The 17,589-nt window shown below is 37.7% G+C and overlaps 1 protein-coding gene and 1 pseudogene across 1 annotated transcript in view; both read right to left on the bottom strand.

The window, feature by feature from the left end:
* The window catches only part of LOC140241371 (uncharacterized), a 42,628-nt pseudogene extending 41,417 nt beyond the window's left edge, over positions 1-1,211 (bottom strand).
* An 88-nt stretch (positions 1,212-1,299) lies between these two features.
* LOC140241370 (acetylcholine receptor subunit alpha-1-A-like) overlaps positions 1,300-17,589 on the bottom strand; it is a 146,926-nt gene continuing 130,636 nt past the window's right edge. The window contains exons 3-7 of the mRNA XM_072321103.1: positions 11,197-11,241; positions 6,425-6,534; positions 3,420-3,622; positions 2,406-2,744; positions 1,300-1,901 (exon numbers count right to left, since the gene is read on the bottom strand). Of these exons, the coding sequence (XP_072177204.1) occupies positions 1,300-1,901; positions 2,406-2,744; positions 3,420-3,622; positions 6,425-6,534; positions 11,197-11,241 (1,299 nt within the window). The remainder of the gene's footprint in view (positions 1,902-2,405; positions 2,745-3,419; positions 3,623-6,424; positions 6,535-11,196; positions 11,242-17,589) is intronic.

Here is a 17,589-nt window from a genome sequence, read left to right as displayed (position 1 = left end):
AGTCATAAAAAGTATGCTTCCTCACAAAGTCAATAATGAGGTAATTATGTCATCATGTTATAATAATGTTTTGTTTGAACGAGGCGTTCTGTATAATGGCAGCCCCTGATTGCATACTGGCAGAAAGAGGTCGCATGCCTTTGAAACAATCAATGCCGGTTAAGCGAGAAGGCATACGGCCCACCGCTCATAACAATAAACTAGCACTTTACTGATTGTATTGCGCCCCGCAAGCAAATGAACCAGAACAGATCATCAATGTACTTCATTAGCTGTGAATATCCCGTAGCAAAAATTCACATTTTCACTGGCTACCATTAAGAAAAAAGGAAAACAGTCCAAGACGTTAATACCCACTTAATATTTTTCCAAAGAAGCTTCAAGATAAATATAAATGACAGGTAAAACGTGAATGCATGTCATTATCTGCTTATTAATCACTTTCGTGCACACATCAATGGTATCACGCTATCAAGACTACCTGGCATTTAGGTTATTTTGGTTGCCGAAAAGAGAAAGTTACTGATGTTCGAGTAAAGCGTTATATTCTGTATTCAACTGCAACTTGGGATATACAGTGGGAGATTTGTACTCTATTACATGTAGGCCTACCTGTGACTCAGAAGTTGACTGAGTGCAATAGAGTTCCTACTGTTTATGACTGTCATGCATTTAACTACGATGGGTACACATGTTTAGCATAATCATGATTCGCAAATGTATACAAAAAAAGAGATAATGGAAGAACAAGATGATGAATTATGACTTGCTATCGTACATGTCTCACGATACAGCTCCAAGAAATGCACTGTGGATGACGAAGACTGAATTCCCGCGATGTTGTTTTCGCCGTTTTACTACACACTGCTATCACTCTGCATATCAATGGGTGACGTATTTACAGTACAGTTTCGAAAGGTAGGCCTAGTATAAAATATTACGCATTCGCGGACAAGCGACCAAGACACTACGTACATAGTGGGCCTTTGGACTACTTCAAAAAAGCAATACGCAAGGGCGTAAAAAAAGGCCAAACGAGTGGTAATCAACGCTTCAACTCTGACACCGAATGTACCAGGGACTGGTAGGAGGCAAAGCAGCGCTCGTATCAGGCAAGCCATCCGCGAAATAAGACCTCTCGGTGGTGGTAGAGGATCACTGGTCGAATTTGCGTGCAATCGGCAGGACGTCCTGTCAGCATGGAACCCCATGTTGAAGCATTCCATGGCCGGATCAGCAATGTAGACACTGAGGTCAACAAATGATAAATACACACACAAAAAAAGCTGTGCCACACTCTCAGCCGTGCACCTGTGCCACGATAATCAAAATGGTGGATATCATCCCTACCAGGTAGATAAACATGAAGATCCTGTCTACGACAAGCGCCACCTGCTTCCATTCATTATGGCACTTCTCCTCCAACTTTTTCTGCTTCTGCGTCTCGCGCATGTACCGGAAGTCCTCGTGGATCTTCCGCAGTAAGTTGATTTCGCGCACGCGCACAGAGTTGTTCGAGTTCTTCGAGTGCGACGTCGTTGGCCCCGAGCACGGTCTGGAGAGTCTGTCTGAACGTTCGAGTCGGACGTTGCCGCCGTTCGCACTGACATCCACGCCGTCGCGATTCTCCTCCCAATAATTCCCGTCGTACGAGTCCATCTCGTAGTGGTTTAGCAGCCGCGCGCCCTGGCAGGGCTGGGACTTCCGGCTGCGGTAATAATTCTCCTGGTTGAACGAGGACCTTCTCATCAGGACGACTTTCCCCACGCGACCGAGGACGATCTTCCGAAGCCATTGTGGGACGGCGCTTGTTTCAGGTCCTCGATGGTGGAGATTGAGGACGACTACGGACATGGCCAGTGAGAGAGACACCATTACCATCGTGGCAGCGTAATAAATGGCTGAGGAGTGAAGCATACGTTAATGACAAATTTGTAAAAACTAGATGGTAATAATCTTGTCCCATATCCTCCTATAGATATAAACGTGTTCCAATTGATGTCAGGTCAAAGATAAAAATACAATTTATAAAAAAAAAAGCTATTCTCTTAACAACAACCCTTGCCATCTTACTATATTCCTCTCAAGAAGCAGTTAGGTTTAATTTTCATTTTTTTCATTTCATTTTTTCATTTTTGGGGGCATTTTTTCCCGGCTATCACCTATTAAAACATCTGGCTCTCTGCAGCTCATGCCCACGAATAGTCTTGTAAATGTATATAGTCCTTATCCAAGTTATAATAGCCTTTTTTCATCTTGATTTGGTTCGGATAAGCAGTAAAAGGTCTTAATGATTCAATAGATGCCTAAGGGAGAGACTTCTGTATTTGCTTTTTCATGTTTTTTAAAACAATTTCTTGGCTTTTTTTGTTTAGAGCTGTGAGTGAAACGTTGCCATGACGTACCTATAATAGGAACGGCACCAGAGGGCGGTAGAAGCTCTGCCACGATAAGGAGAAACACCGTGAGTGAGAGCAGGACGGTGATGCCCAGGCTGACTTTCTCCCCGGACTCCGGCGGGAGGAAGAAGCTGAGGAAAGTGGTGGTGGAGATGAGCGTGCAGGGCATGATCAGGTAGAAGACGAAGTAGGTCGGGATGCGGCGCAGGAAGACGGAGTACTCGACGTAGCTGAACGCGATGGGGTCGTCGCCGTCGTAGATGACGTATTCCTGCTGGTTGGCTGTAGCGCGGAACAGCGTGATCTGCCAGCCGCCGGAACTGCGGAGATACCTGTCGGCCGAACCTGAGGGGCCCCAGAGAGATCGAGAAGAATGGGGTTAATATAGTTTTCTTGCAAAGTATATTGTTTGATTTACTTTGTTGTGCCATACTGTTGTAAAGCAATCCTTCAATCAGAGCGGAGATTGCAAATGCTACGACAGACCTTAGTGGCATGAATGTTACATGAACGGTCCTTTGGTTATTGATGGTTACATTTTCATAATTTCCTTTGCCAGAACTGCGTTTTTAAAAGTGAGGGGGCCCAGTTTATATTTCTGTTCACACTTCCGGGTTTAATCAGTTGACCCCCAGTTGTGCAGGCCCTGTTCTCTTCCCCAGGGTAGGCTTGAAATGGTGCTCAAGAATACACTTTGAGGCCTCGAAATCATTCAGTGAGCGAATTTATGGAAAATAAAACCGTACATGTTATCAAAACGTCAAGAAAAATTCGATACCCCCTCCTCCCCATCCCCCTCTCGTTCTCGAGAATAATTATGCCTGTGAGATGGGAATCGTATACTGCATGATGTAATTCTTTGCAATAATGTCACAGGTTTTTTATCTGTCGAAAGCATTCCGTCGACAAAAGCGATAGTCATCTTCAATCAATGATTAGAATCGTGCCAGCCATGCAGCACGCATAAACAAACCAACCGACCAACCAACCGCCACCCACTCGGCGTTTCAAAATAATCACCCGTTCCATTAAGCAAGATCTCGGAGACGCCATGTTGCCAGGGACCGAAGATCACGTTACACGTCTGAACATCGAAGGGAAAGTTGGTGACGTCCATGGTACAGTGTGTCTTGATGATGGTTGGCGACTGCCAAATGACTTTGCCCGTGTGGTAGACGCTGCATATGGAATTAGCCGCGTAGTCCTCGTACCGACTGCCAGCACTGTGGAAAAATTAGGTGCCATTTAATTCAGTTTATTGATTTTACAAACTACATGTTGATATTCGATTTACGTCACATGAAAAGACTATTGGGATGGATGTATAAAAACAAGCAATTTGCTTGCACTAGCCTTTTGCTAAGAGTCCGTATGCATAAAAACAAGCGTTTGCTTGCAAACAAAGGCTTTGCTAGCAAACACAAGCAGTTGCTTATTTTAGAGACCAAGCATTTGTTTATAAACTATGCATAAAACGGATCTTTTGCATGTGCTTGCCAGCAATTTCTTACGTTTTTTCCAAGCTCTGTAAAACGAGCTTGACCTTTCACTTTTAAGTATCATTTTCATATTCATAAAATAAAAACCAAACTTGTGCAGGAGTGGTATAAATCTACAAGAATTTTCCTATAAAGTTGTGTAAGAAACTGTTTCGTTTCAACAACGGAAATTTCCAGCGGTTAGCACGCAAAATGTGATGAGAAACAGGATGTCTGATATCTGTGGAGAGCAAGGGGACCTCTCTAGACGTGCGACCTGGCAGATCCGGGCTAAATAAGCAGTGATGGGAATCAGCAAGTACGTGTGTGTGTGTATAGATGTGTGTGTGCGCCCGAGTGTGTGCATTTTTTAGTATCATTCATAGCTCTTCTGCTACTACAGTATGTCAGGAAATGTTTTCACACACATAAGCCCTTTCAAATACATGCTGTCTACCCGCCTTTGTTCTTGTGTTCGCACAGGCGTGACGTCCCTTTAGTTGAAAACGCAAGCAATTGCTTGTGCAGGGAGGGCAAAAGGTATAAACACAAGCAAAAGGTTATGCATATTATATGAATTTTAAAGCAACATTGAACTTGACCTTTTGCTTGTGCTTGTGCTTGAAGCAATTGCTTGCAAGCAATTGCTACCTTTTTATGCATGCGGCCCAATGAGGGGATACATAATGAAAGCGATGTTTGTATGAATCGAGATGCCATAACAGGACGACACTGAAAAAACAAAACAAAAAACAAAACCCACACACAATCGTGTTCTCGCATATTTAGTCACTGCGGACAGAGCTCTTTACTATTTGGCGGGAATGCACAAAAGCTCATTCAATAACTCTAGTCCAATGGTTTATGCATATTCAAATTGACAAAATACGTGCGTGACGCTTCGCCTATACGCCCAAAGATCTCCTACAAACAATGAACGTCACTAATGCGCACGTTTGCAAGGTGCAAACTCAATTCAAAGCAGAAATGATGGATCTGGTTTGGTTGTTAAAGTACCTTCGTGAGTTTTGGGCCAAAAGTCTAACCCAAAGGAGAAGAATGTATGAGTAGTCAACTAAATCTTTATCAATCCCATCTCGTTCATCATCTTTTACCCGCCGTTACCTTCTGGGCAACTTCTGTTCCACTTTGATCGACTACGTACACATCACTCTCTGGCGCTTTGTAAAGACGAATGACTTGACCAATTTGGCGGTTGAAAAATTTTCAAGGCCCAAACACATCAACAGCATAATTTACCATTTGCAGATGAAACAAAATCCCAGCATTAGTGCTTGACAATAGTTCTAAAACATGTTAAGTATTGTTAAATATACAAAATGTGAACATTAGTTATACTAAAAATGTTTCCAGACTAAACCGTCTACGGATACAATATTATTTATTGAGAAAATATTGATATCTCCTTATATTTTAGGCTGCATTGCATTGCAAATACTATATATATACATATATATATATATTATATATATATATATATATATATATATATATATATATATATATATATATATATATATATATAATATGGTAGGTTTTTTGTGGTACAACAAACCAAATATGCATTGAATGTGATATCTTGATAATTTTTAAAATCACTGCTACCAAAGGTAAACAGGACCTTTAATGTTTTGTTTTGTTTTCTTTTTTAGTGTTCTTTCATCTACAGTAATCCCATTCTTTGATATAAACAATAAACGGTAAAATGGAAGTAAAATTTACACATACAAAATTGTTATTTGAAAATTCACTCCCTTTCCCTCTCCTAACTCCCCCATCCATCTCCCTTGCTCTTTCTCTTTCTTTATTTTGTACCACGTCCTCATCGTCTTCCTCTCCCTACCCCCCCCCCTTTATTTTTCTCTCCACAAAAATCTGTTTAAAAAGGAAGAAGGATGAGGTAACTACAAACTATTGGTAAATTGATTGATTTTACTTTATTTCTGATTTTTTTCCCCAAACATAAATGAAATACAAAGTCAATTGAACGAACTAATTGAGCGCAAGTATAATTTGAATCTGACAGTTAAAACAGCTAAATGATTGATTCAAATATCCAACATTTTTTCCAACACAATACAAAATGAAAACAAGCAGGCACTCTTCATGCATACATTTATGCAAACATAGTGTCCCGTGTGTCTGTTGTTCAAAAAACAAATTCAGCAACTCTGGATGTAACAGAAATACAGGAGACCATCATCATAAGCAAACGCTTGACGGGGACAATGGCCTTATTGCATGTCGCAAATTGCTATTTCGAAATGCTAGAGTAATTTAAACGGACTACTGGAGTTTCCACAAATAATCGTGACATCCTTGATGGAGGTAATTACTTAATCATTACAACACCAAGATTAAAATATTCAAATTATTAAAATCATTTATCCTTAAAATAATTTAAAGAAAGACCATATTGGCTGTCACTATCACTGTTGAAAGTCTGTATTATTGCAAAGCTGTCACCTGCCTTACCCCCCCCCCCCCAATAAAATATATCAAATGATTATTCATGTACAGACTTACTTGTTATATAGCCAGAGGTCGGGCATCCATATTTTGTCACGTGATATTTTGAAGTTATCCACGTTGTTATATCTCTCCGGGTCCCACGTTAGATAGTCATCGAACCATCTCTGCGAGAGAACAAAATAATGCACACACGTACTTGACAGACACATAATTATATTATACACACGTGGAAAAAAAACAACAAATCAATGAATATGCCACATGCATATAAGATATGATCATGACAGAATTATAAAATATTAATGTCATTCCAAAGGAGATTTTAAAATCTTCCCAGACTTATAAATAGGAACGATCATTGAGATTCACCCTCAATGGGTTCAATGCCGAAATCCAAAATGACAGAACAACATTACATTACATTTGTGTATACATCAACACGACATGTACACAATGGTAATGATAACGATGATGATAATACTGAAAACAATGATAATGGTAACAGTAATGATGATAATGATAATAATAATATGATATTATAACAATAATAATGTTATAAAAAACAACAATAAAGATGGGTGGTTAGCCAATAACTACATTGAATTCCATCTTAATTGTAGTTTATCCGCATGTTCAGGACAGACTGAAAAAGAGGATCTGTATCAGGTAAAAGAGTATTTTCTTATCTGAGTTAGACTAACAGGAAGCGAGTTGCTGAGAGCTGAGGACCAGTGAAAGTAAATGATTTCCAAAACACATTTTACTTTTATCACGTCCCAATATTGGGATTTTTTGGACAACCAGTCTTTCCTTTGCATCGTCTCTGACGTCTCGTACCCTACAACGTCTTGGCAATTGATTTCCCCATGCCCGGGGGAAGTTTCTACCACATACAAATCCATCACCAGACATGCCAGATGCCAAGTCTACGGAAGATCCAGAATCTCATCCCCCCGTCGAGTTTTTTTAATTCTTGTTCTAATATTCCACATTATTAATCTACAAGTTTTATATTCCATTTCATTTCAAAAAATATGTTTACACAACAGTCAATTTGAGATAAAATTGCACAAATGCATAGGGACATATTATAACATAATGATGTGTAATATGAGGATCCTGATAAAAAGCAAAGCTTTTAGGATGCAGGTTCCAAAGTTATAATATAAGCGTTTAGTACAATATGCGAATTACGAAAGATGACGAAACATGCAATGATACAGTATGTCGAGATTATAATGAAATCTACCTAATGTACAAAATAGTATATAATGTTCATGATAAAACTCAAGGTATCAATGCTAAATAGAGCAGCAATTTGATCAAACAAATATAGTCGCCCGGGCGAGACATTATTGTGAGTATTAAAGCAGATATATTTTAAGTGATCACGGCAAATAATTAAACGTAGGATTAACAAAAAAGAAAAAAATAGATTTTGCTTAAAGGAACTTTGAGAACTTGATTGCAACTGAACAGAATCTAACTTATCCCAGAAAGAAGGGCCGGTAGAAGTAGTTGTCTTAAGGGCTAAGACTTTAACGGGGGGGGGGGGGGAGGGGGGAGTGATATGATCCACTGCGCCTTTTAGGACAATTGTGGATTTCACTGTTTTTATTGTTAAACATTGAGGAAAATTTACTAAGAAGAAATATTCAACTTATACATGACTAGAAACGTCGCTATGGGGACTGGTATGCCTCCGCTATATAATGCATGGTTCTCCTAATAGGTCTATATAGTACAATGTCTTGTGACAATGTATGCTGACAGTTTCACATAATTGACAAAATATTAAAATGACAGGTTTGTCACAAATGTGTTGAATGTTCACTTTCCTTGAATTAGGTTTAATTGGATGAATGGCTATAGCTGTCTAAGAGTGCAGGTATTTTGGGATTTGAGGATTCTTACTTGACTTTTGACCCTTTTATAAGTTTAAGGAAGAAGTGAAATTTAGCACTTTCACTTGACCTTTGACCTTTGACCTTTTGGCAAGAAACTTCCAAGAGAATCTCTATTGGGTAATACATGCTACACTAAGATTCAAGAAAAATCCTGCAGGCACTGCATATAAGAGAGAAATAGTGAAATTTCGAGGAGTTGACCTTGACCTTTGGCCCCATGACCTTTGACCCATAACCCTTAAATTCCCTAGACAATCACTGCCACTCAGTACATGCAAACAATGTATGTAATAAGTTCCATGAAAATACTTTGAACCATTTGTGAGATATGGAGAAAAGAATGAATTTTAACATTTTCACTTGACTTTTAACCTTTGACCTCCCGACCGAAACTCTCTCTGGATAATCTTTATTTGGTAGTTCATGTATACACTAAATTTAAAGAAAATACCTTCAGGCATTGCATACATATGGGGGAAATAGTAAAATTGTGAGCATTTGACCTTGAGCATGTGCACCCAAAAGTTGATAGGCACAACTTCGCCCACTCATACATATTATACATGCCAAGTTTCATTAGGATACCTCAAACGGTTTTTTTAGTTACGTTGTCCACAAAATTGATTACGGACTGGGAAGGACGGACGGACGGACGAACGGACGACAACCCGAAAACATAATGCCTACGGTGATACTTCGTGGCGGAGGCATAAAAATTCCAACGTGATACGTATACAAATCAGATTTTTTTTTTTAAAGCAAATTACTGGAAACAAACAATTGTTTTGTACGATTAAAAAAAAATGTGCTCGATTTATAATCTGCAAGGCCCTTTTCTGAATGAAAAATAACGAATCAATTTAGTCTTATGGCAATTCCCCCAGGCCGATATTCCGAGGAAATGACAATCTATCATCTTCGTCTAAGTTCAAAGAATTATTTTACAGATTGACGTGTACATTATGTAAACACTCTGTTGACTTTAATATAAACCTGGCATATTATAGAAAAAATAATAAATCCGGGTGGAAAAAACATTGGATAAATGAACCAAATGACTGAATCAAGACAGCATAGTTTTCATGAACTGTAATTATAATCACTGTAATTCTCATAAAAAGCATGGTGACCCATATCAAAGTGACCACAGCATAGACTTCATTAGCTCAAGAACGATTAAGTGTTGAGGGAGTAACAGATTCTTTTTGGCTCGTAAAACAGAGTTGAACAAACAAGCATAATTAAAATTGGAAAGATTTATTTGCCAGCAATTGGGAGCATGGTATACCCGGCAATGACAGCATCCACGTCATTTCAATTGCATGTTATGTGACTGACGCTGATTTTATTGTTTCTCAAAAACAACAGATTTTGTTAGTGCCATCCTGGTATTTTTTCTTGTCATCTGGCTCACGCTTAAGCCGTTCCGTACAGGAACCTGATAGCCTGTGTATTAAGTCTATGGGGATTTGAGAATTTAGTATGGAACCAGTTAATTTCACTGCTTATCTCACCAGTTTTTACGTAAATGTAATACAGTACATGTACAAATCTTTCCTTCAGCTGATTTACTGCCTTCTCTAGTTCTCCAGAAATGGAGTTTTATTACTGATGTTCGCTTTTCATGCTTAGTGTAGACTTGGTATTTACTCTTGTTCCTTGCATACAATCACCTCCCCCCCCCCCCACACACACACGCACACTCCCTTCACAATCCACAGAACCCGCAAGATGTGACCACCTAACGTTATTTCGGTCGTATGTGTCTCCAGCGCTGAGAGCGTTTTCTCCTGCCCCACACACTGTGAGGCATGTGGATTAAGAGTCGGGATCACCTCTGGTTACCCCAACCTCGCTAATTAGGTCGCTGGAGTCTATGTATTTCTCTTGCCACTGACCCTGGATTCCCTTCGTCATATTGCTCATTATAAGATGTCTGTCATTCTTTAATATAGACCACAATCGTATTCAATCGAATTGCCATCGGGTTTCTCTTCACATTATACGCGTAACAGAGCAAAGCATCAGGAAGATGTGTGATTCACTTAGTATGGCGTTAAAGGGATGGTGCAGTTTCTGTTGAGATGGGACGGCTTTAAGTTGCCAACGTTTTACATGATGATATATATATATATATATATATATATATATACATATACATTACATATATATATATACTTTTATTTTTTTTTTTAGATAATGAGAAATCCGTTATGAAACATGAAAGAGCACATAATTCTGAAAGAATTCAAAGTTCATTTGAGGAAAATTGGTTTTGACTATAAAGATATCCCAAATAAAGCAATCCTAATAAAAGGTGGGTCTTATTAGAACCGCTTTATGTTACTTTGTTGTTGTTGTTTTTTGATATCTCAGCCATTTCATAACCGATTTTCATCCAATAAACTTTGAATTTCTGTTAGAATTATATGCTCTTTAACATTACATAAAGTGGTTTCTAAGTATCTCTCTCTCTCTCAAAAAAAAAAAAAAAAAAAATCAGGCTGAGTCCTCACCTCAACCAAGACTACACGATCCCTATACCAAGAAAATGAGGCCTTTCTCATTTCAGCACGTGTACCACGCCAAGACGCCATTTCGCAAATTTAAAGACAAGCAGGACATAATAGCTACGAAATCATACGGTTTGGGCTGTATTATAAGAGAGTTGATGTATTGAAAAGTCAGAAGACTGGAGTCTCAGAATGTTTTGAAATGGGAAACTTTATCGCGCCTCATTTATCTATTTGTTTTTTGTTCAATTAACATGATTAAAGGTGCAGTTGTTCTTGCGTTTGGAATAACCCTTTTGGGTTCATCATCTGATATCTTTCGACTGCTTCAAAACTTAAAAGAAGTCCATGGTGATGTCAAAAAACTGTAAAAACTGTAAAAGGCTTCTACCTTGGATTTTCTTACCATTGTTAGCCAGGCGTTGATCTTGAACGTTTCCAGCCGTTCATCCTGTGAGGAATAGTCAAAGAAAAAAAAAATGAATGTTGCAAGACAACGGCAACAGCCCCTTTTTTCTTTCAATTTCCCTAGGGAATCCTGATGTGTTATTTGTTTGAAATGATAAATCCCGTCCCTACAAATCTTTGCAGGTCGTCAAAAAACAACAACATTGTTTTGAAATGGAAAATTGCCCCCCCCTAAAAAAAAAATAGATACAAATTGAGAAGCGATGTTTTCAATACTCAATTATTCAAGTAACAGTTACGTAAAAAAATACAAAAAAAAATCTAAAACATGTAGAACAATTGGCATTTTGCAAAACAACATCAAGCAGACGTCTCCTGACGTCACCTGCGAAAATTATGTTCTCAGTGAGTTGACTCTGCAATCAGCGGATGTTATGGTTGTCATGGCAATGTACAGGTCTGTCTTAAAGTTGCCGCCGTCGTTCTCCTCCGCTTGTCAGAAATGACGTTTATAATGACGTCATTTGCATAATCACGTTCCGGAACAGAAATTCTGGGTTGAGTTTACTATGTAGTGAGTTTGTGAGGATATTATAATCCGAAATATGCTTGTTTGCCAGACGGTAGATATTTGCCACTTGAACCCAAATTCATCCTTCGTCTACAGACCTCTACCATCAAAGGTTTGGCAACAGTCCAGCGGTCGATCTCTTAAAACTGCAAATTGGACATCGCGCTCAGTTGACTTGATTCAGAATGCGTTGAATAACTACTTGATAAATGATTACCCCTCACCTTACTGTTTTGTGGGAAACTTTCAAAACTTTCTTAATCCAAGTGCGATCTTCATAAGACTTTAACTTCGTTCCGTTTCCACTCTATCTGTAGGGTCCTACAAGTCCACCTAAATTGGAGTGGAGTCTCACAGAAAGTTACATTTTCCCTCTCGAGGACGTCACGAGGAAAGGACTCGGACCGTAGGCCTCAAGCCTGAGGTACCTCGTTCCAGTTCCCTGTGCCTCAACGTCTCTTCTTTTCATGGAAGGAACGGCAAATGGGACGTTGCGAAGGGTTAAAGTCTCAAGGAGTTGAGGATAAGGGCACTATAAAATATCATCCGTCAGAACATGTTGGTAAGGGCGATACACTCGATGACAGCAAAATAATCGGCGCCGTGGATTCAGTGTGGCACTGTGGTTCGAATGTCACAACACTCTTTCTACCCCCCCCCCCATCCCCCTTGTTAATCCACTTGACAGGCATTCTTAGCATAGTTTTGCATTAGTAGTCAACGCTTGTGCGTACTAATATAGGTCGCGTTGCAATTACACACTAGTCAATTTATGGAACGAGACAGGCGAGGATGAGAAAGGCAACGTATACACTCGTCCTCTGACGAATGCACGGTGGATCTGTTACAGGTGGCTACAATTACTCGAACTGGTATTACCTATTTATTATGACATGTATGAGTCGGTAGAAATTGCATGAAAACCCATCTTTCCCCTTTCTACCTCTTCATCTATCTATCTTTCTTTGTACATTTTATCTGTCCTTATCTTTTTTTTTCTTCAAAATAAAACAACAACAGCAACAAAAAAAGAAAGGGAGGGGGAGTTCGTTTTATTCTTGTAATCTCCTCTCTTACTCTCTTGCCTGTAGTCACTTTTATTTTTGTTAGTAGAATATACGAATCAAACAGATTGTTACAAAGAAATAAATGCTCAGCCCCCACAGAATCATAATCAAACATACCAAACAAATTGAAGTTCTTTTAAATTGGACATGTAAGGCGTAAGTTAAGGAGTATAATATAGGTTTTCCCGGCCAATTTCGCACTTTTGTCAGTCCATTTGATAAAAGGTTCATTCAATTTAGCAAAAATCCTCGTCACTGCACATTCTGTCATTCGAAATTGCAACTCGTTCGTTCAATTTAGCATTTCGATCAATGAAATTCGCACATGTGCCTTTCGAATTCGTAAAACGGGCATTCAAATTGGCACGTGCTCTTCAGTCATTCAAATTCGCCAGCACTGGCGGAAAATGGTATTTCAGTCATTCAATTTCGCGTATGGGCAGTCAAATTCCAAACATGTTCATTCAATTGGCGTAATATTATTTCTATTTTGAAAAGGCGAGAACCGTGATTTATACGTATTCAAATGTGAATTTTTGTTTCATCCACAAACTGTTAAGTATATAGTAAAGGTATCTTTGACCCTAAATAACTCAAGTTTGTCGTTCTGTAACGCCTTTCTTCTTTCATACATGTTACCAGAACTATACATGCACCAGTACCATAGATTCACTTCACTTTCTTCAGCTGTTCTTATGTCCAGTCATGGCAGCACGAGTTAGATACAGGCGTATTTCTCAAGAAGACAGGGAAAAAATCAGAAGAATTTGAAGGTAATTTCTTTCTTGACAAATTGATGGCTAGAGCTGATCCAAGAACTTTATTCCAAATGATGATTAACGCAATCTAGCACCCACCAAATGAAAATAATGAAACATGCAGATGAAAGAAATAATCACGATGTAAATTGAAACCTCCTTCTCCCAATTAATGCCAAAACAACTTAAGATTAATGTATCTGTGAATGAAATAATTCTGTCGAACATTATAAACACATACACATATTTTGAAAGTACTGTTGAAAAGGTGATATCAGTGGAAAGGATGAATACGAAAATATGAAATGTTACGATGCTTGCAAACAATACCTATGATGAATGAAAATGGAAAATAGGAATAAAAGCATAAACGTGCCTGCTAAATTGAATGCAGTAAATATAGGTTTTCCCGGCCAATTTCGCACTTTTGTCAGTCCATTTGATAAAAGGTTCATTCAATTTAGCGAAAATCCTCGTCACTGCACATTTTGTCATTCAAAATTGCAACTTGTTCGTTCAATTTAGCATTTCGGTCAATGAAATTCGCACATATGCCTTTCGAATTCGTAAAACGGGCATTCAAATTGGCACGTGCTCTTCAGTCATTCAAATTCGCCAGCACAGGCGGAAAATGGTATTTCAGTCATTCAATTTCGCGTATGGGCAGTCAAATTCCAAATATGTTCGTTCAAATTGGCGTAATGTTATTTTTATTTTGAAAAGGTGAGAACCGTGATTTATGCGTATTTAAATGTGAATTTTTGTTTCATCCACACACTGTTAAGTATATAGTAAAGGTATCTTTGACCCTAAATAACTCAAATTTGTTGTTCTGTAACGCCTCTCTTCTTCCATACATGTTATCAGAACTATACATGCCATGCTTGCACCAGTACCATAGATTCACTTCACTTTCTTATGTCCAGTCATGGCAGCACGAGTTAGATACAGGCGTATCTCTCAAGAAAACAGGGAAAGAATCATAGAAGCATTTGAGGGTAATAACCTTGACAAATTGATGGCTAGAGCTGATCCAAGAACTTTTATTTATTCCTAATGATAATTAACGCAATCTAGCACCCACCAAATGAAAATAATGAAACATGCAGATGAAAGAAATAATCATGTAAATTGAAACCTCCTTCTCCCAATTATTGACAAAACAAACTAAAGATCAATGTATCTGTGAATGAAATAATGCTATCGAACATTATAAACACATACACTTATTTTGAAAGTACTGTTGCAAAGGTGATATCAAAATAAAAGCATAAACGTATCTGCTAAATTGACTGCAGTAAATGCCAAATTGGATGCCCAAGAATGAATTCGAATGAACGAGCGCAGCGTTTACGTCATCACGTGACTATATCGTGCTAAATTGAATGAACGATTTGCAAAATGGTGCTTGTCTTACGAATTTGAACCGAAAAAGTGCTGATTCGAATGATGTAAAAGGTAATTTGAATGCTCCAAAATGAATTTGAAGGAAAAGATTATAAAATTGAAATACCGAACATGCCGTCTAGGCTAAATTGTGCTAAATTTAATGCAGCAATTAGGAATTGGACTAAAAAAAGTGCGAAATTGGCCGGGAAAACCTATAGTTGGTACCATTTACCGTCCTCCACAAAATGACAGTCAATCTTTTTTTGATAACTTCGACCATTGTGTTAATGAAATCTTCGGAGAGAGAAAATCCATTTTCTTGATGGGAGATTACAATATAGATTTATTACAACCCACCCATTTCCATGACATATTATTTTCCAATTCACTGCATCCCCATATCAATAAGCCCACCAGAATAAATAACACCACCCATAGCAAAACATTAATTGATAACATAATGTCTAACGTAATAACGGAAACCTGTACGAACGGCATTATTTATTCAGATATATCCGACCACCTACCAATTTTTATGATTAATGATAAATCTGTAACAACCCCAATACGCCACCAACCCAAACAATATTTGAAAATGCATAGAAACGTAACGCCACATGATATTGATTCACTGAATCAAGATTTATTCGAAGAACAATGGAATGACGTTTTTGAACTCCAAGATGTTAATTCTTCTTATGAATTTTTTTAAACAAAAATTATTAGATTATTGTGATAAACACATTCCTTTAACTCCAAAAAGAAATGGAAGGAAAAAAGCTCGGCAACCCTGGATTAGTCAAGGTCTTATATGTTCTATTCTCACTCGAAACCGTCTTTATAAAATATCTCTGAGAAAACCTACTCCTGAAAACGTGAAAGGTACAAAATATATAGAAATAAACTAACTACTTTGATTCGAGTTTCACGTAAATCATATATTTCGAATAAACTCGAATCTAATAAGGATGATAAAAGTGCTCTTTGGCGGACCGTTAATGAAATACTGAAAAAGAAACCTACGGAATGTCCTGACAGCATTACTCACAACGATAATGTTATTACCAATCCTGATCAAATTGCAAATATTTTTAACAATTTTTTTGTTAATGTCGGTCCTTCTTTGGCAGCATCTATTCCCATAAACGATATAAAGCATTATAAAGATTATTTATCTGAAAGTAATCAAAATTCTTTGTTTTTTACTCCAATTAATGAATCGGAAATTATTAATACTGTTCGATTTTTGAAATGTAGTAAATCCTGTGGGCCTGATAACTTAAGTGTGAATTTGTTGAAAAAAAAATAATTTACCCCCTAGCAGCCCCTCTCACCCATATATTCAATCTATCCCTACTCAACGGAAAGTATCCAGACTCCTTCAAAACGGCCAAAGTTATCCCCATTTATAAAAGAGAAGATTCCTTAATGGTGAAAAATTATAGACCCATTTCATTGTTACCTGCAATATCGAAAATTTTAGAAAAAGTAGTTTACAAGCGTCTCCACTCGTTCATGATTGAAAATGAAATATTAAATGCGAATCAGTTTGGTTTTAGGAAAGGATTTTCTACCGATTATGCTATAATTAAATCTGTTGATAATATTATTGATGCGCTTACTAAAAAGGAGCACATAATTGGAGCTTTTATGGATCTTAGTAAAGCGTTTGACACTATTGATCATGACATTTTACTTGAAAAATTACATAATTATGGTGTGAGAGGGATTACTCTGTCGTGGTTCAGAAGTCATCGAAAACAATATGTTGCATTTAAATCCACTCACTCAACATATTCTAACGGGTTATGCGGTGTCCCTCAGGGATCTATCCTCGGGCCCCTACTCTTTTTGATTTATATTAATGATATTATCAACTCCTCTCCTCGTTTAAATTTCATCTTAGTTGCAGACGACACCAATGTTTTTTATTCCCACAGGGACATTGTAACACTGGTTGATACATTAAATACGGAATTAAGCAACATCTCGAAATGGTTTAGAAGTAATAAGCTTTCATTGAATATTGATAAGACATGTTTTATACATTTTCATACGTTGCAATCCCAACCCACCCTTCCTCAAAATATTTTTATTGATGATATAAACATTGCTGAGAAACATTCAACCAAGTTCCTAGGAGTGACCTTAGATAGCAATCTATCTTGGAATACTCATGTTCAGAATATTACAACAGCAATATCTAAAGCAACTGGTGTTTTAAGAAGAATAAAATATCTAATTAATGATCAAACTTTAATTATGTTATACAACACTTTATCTTTACCATATGTAATGTACTGTAATATTGTATGGGGCAACAGTAGCAAAACAAAATTGAACACAATTTTTCTTCTCCAGAAAAAGGCTCTTCGTATATGCGCACATTCAAATTTTTTGGCTCACACTGATCCCATATTTTATCGCCTAAAAACTTTGAAGGCCCATGATATACATTTATACCTAACTGCCATATTTATGTATAAACACACTCGAAATTTATTACCATTTTTTCATAATACCCTAGTAACCAATGACCATATTCACTTATACCCTACCCGTCGTTCCCATGATTTTCATTAAGTAATCCGAAGCTTTTACTTGCT

Source organism: Diadema setosum, chromosome 18 (assembly GCF_964275005.1).
Source record: "Diadema setosum chromosome 18, eeDiaSeto1, whole genome shotgun sequence".
NCBI lineage: Eukaryota > Metazoa > Echinodermata > Echinoidea > Diadematoida > Diadematidae > Diadema > Diadema setosum.
This window is presented reverse-complemented; position numbering and strand designations above follow the sequence as displayed.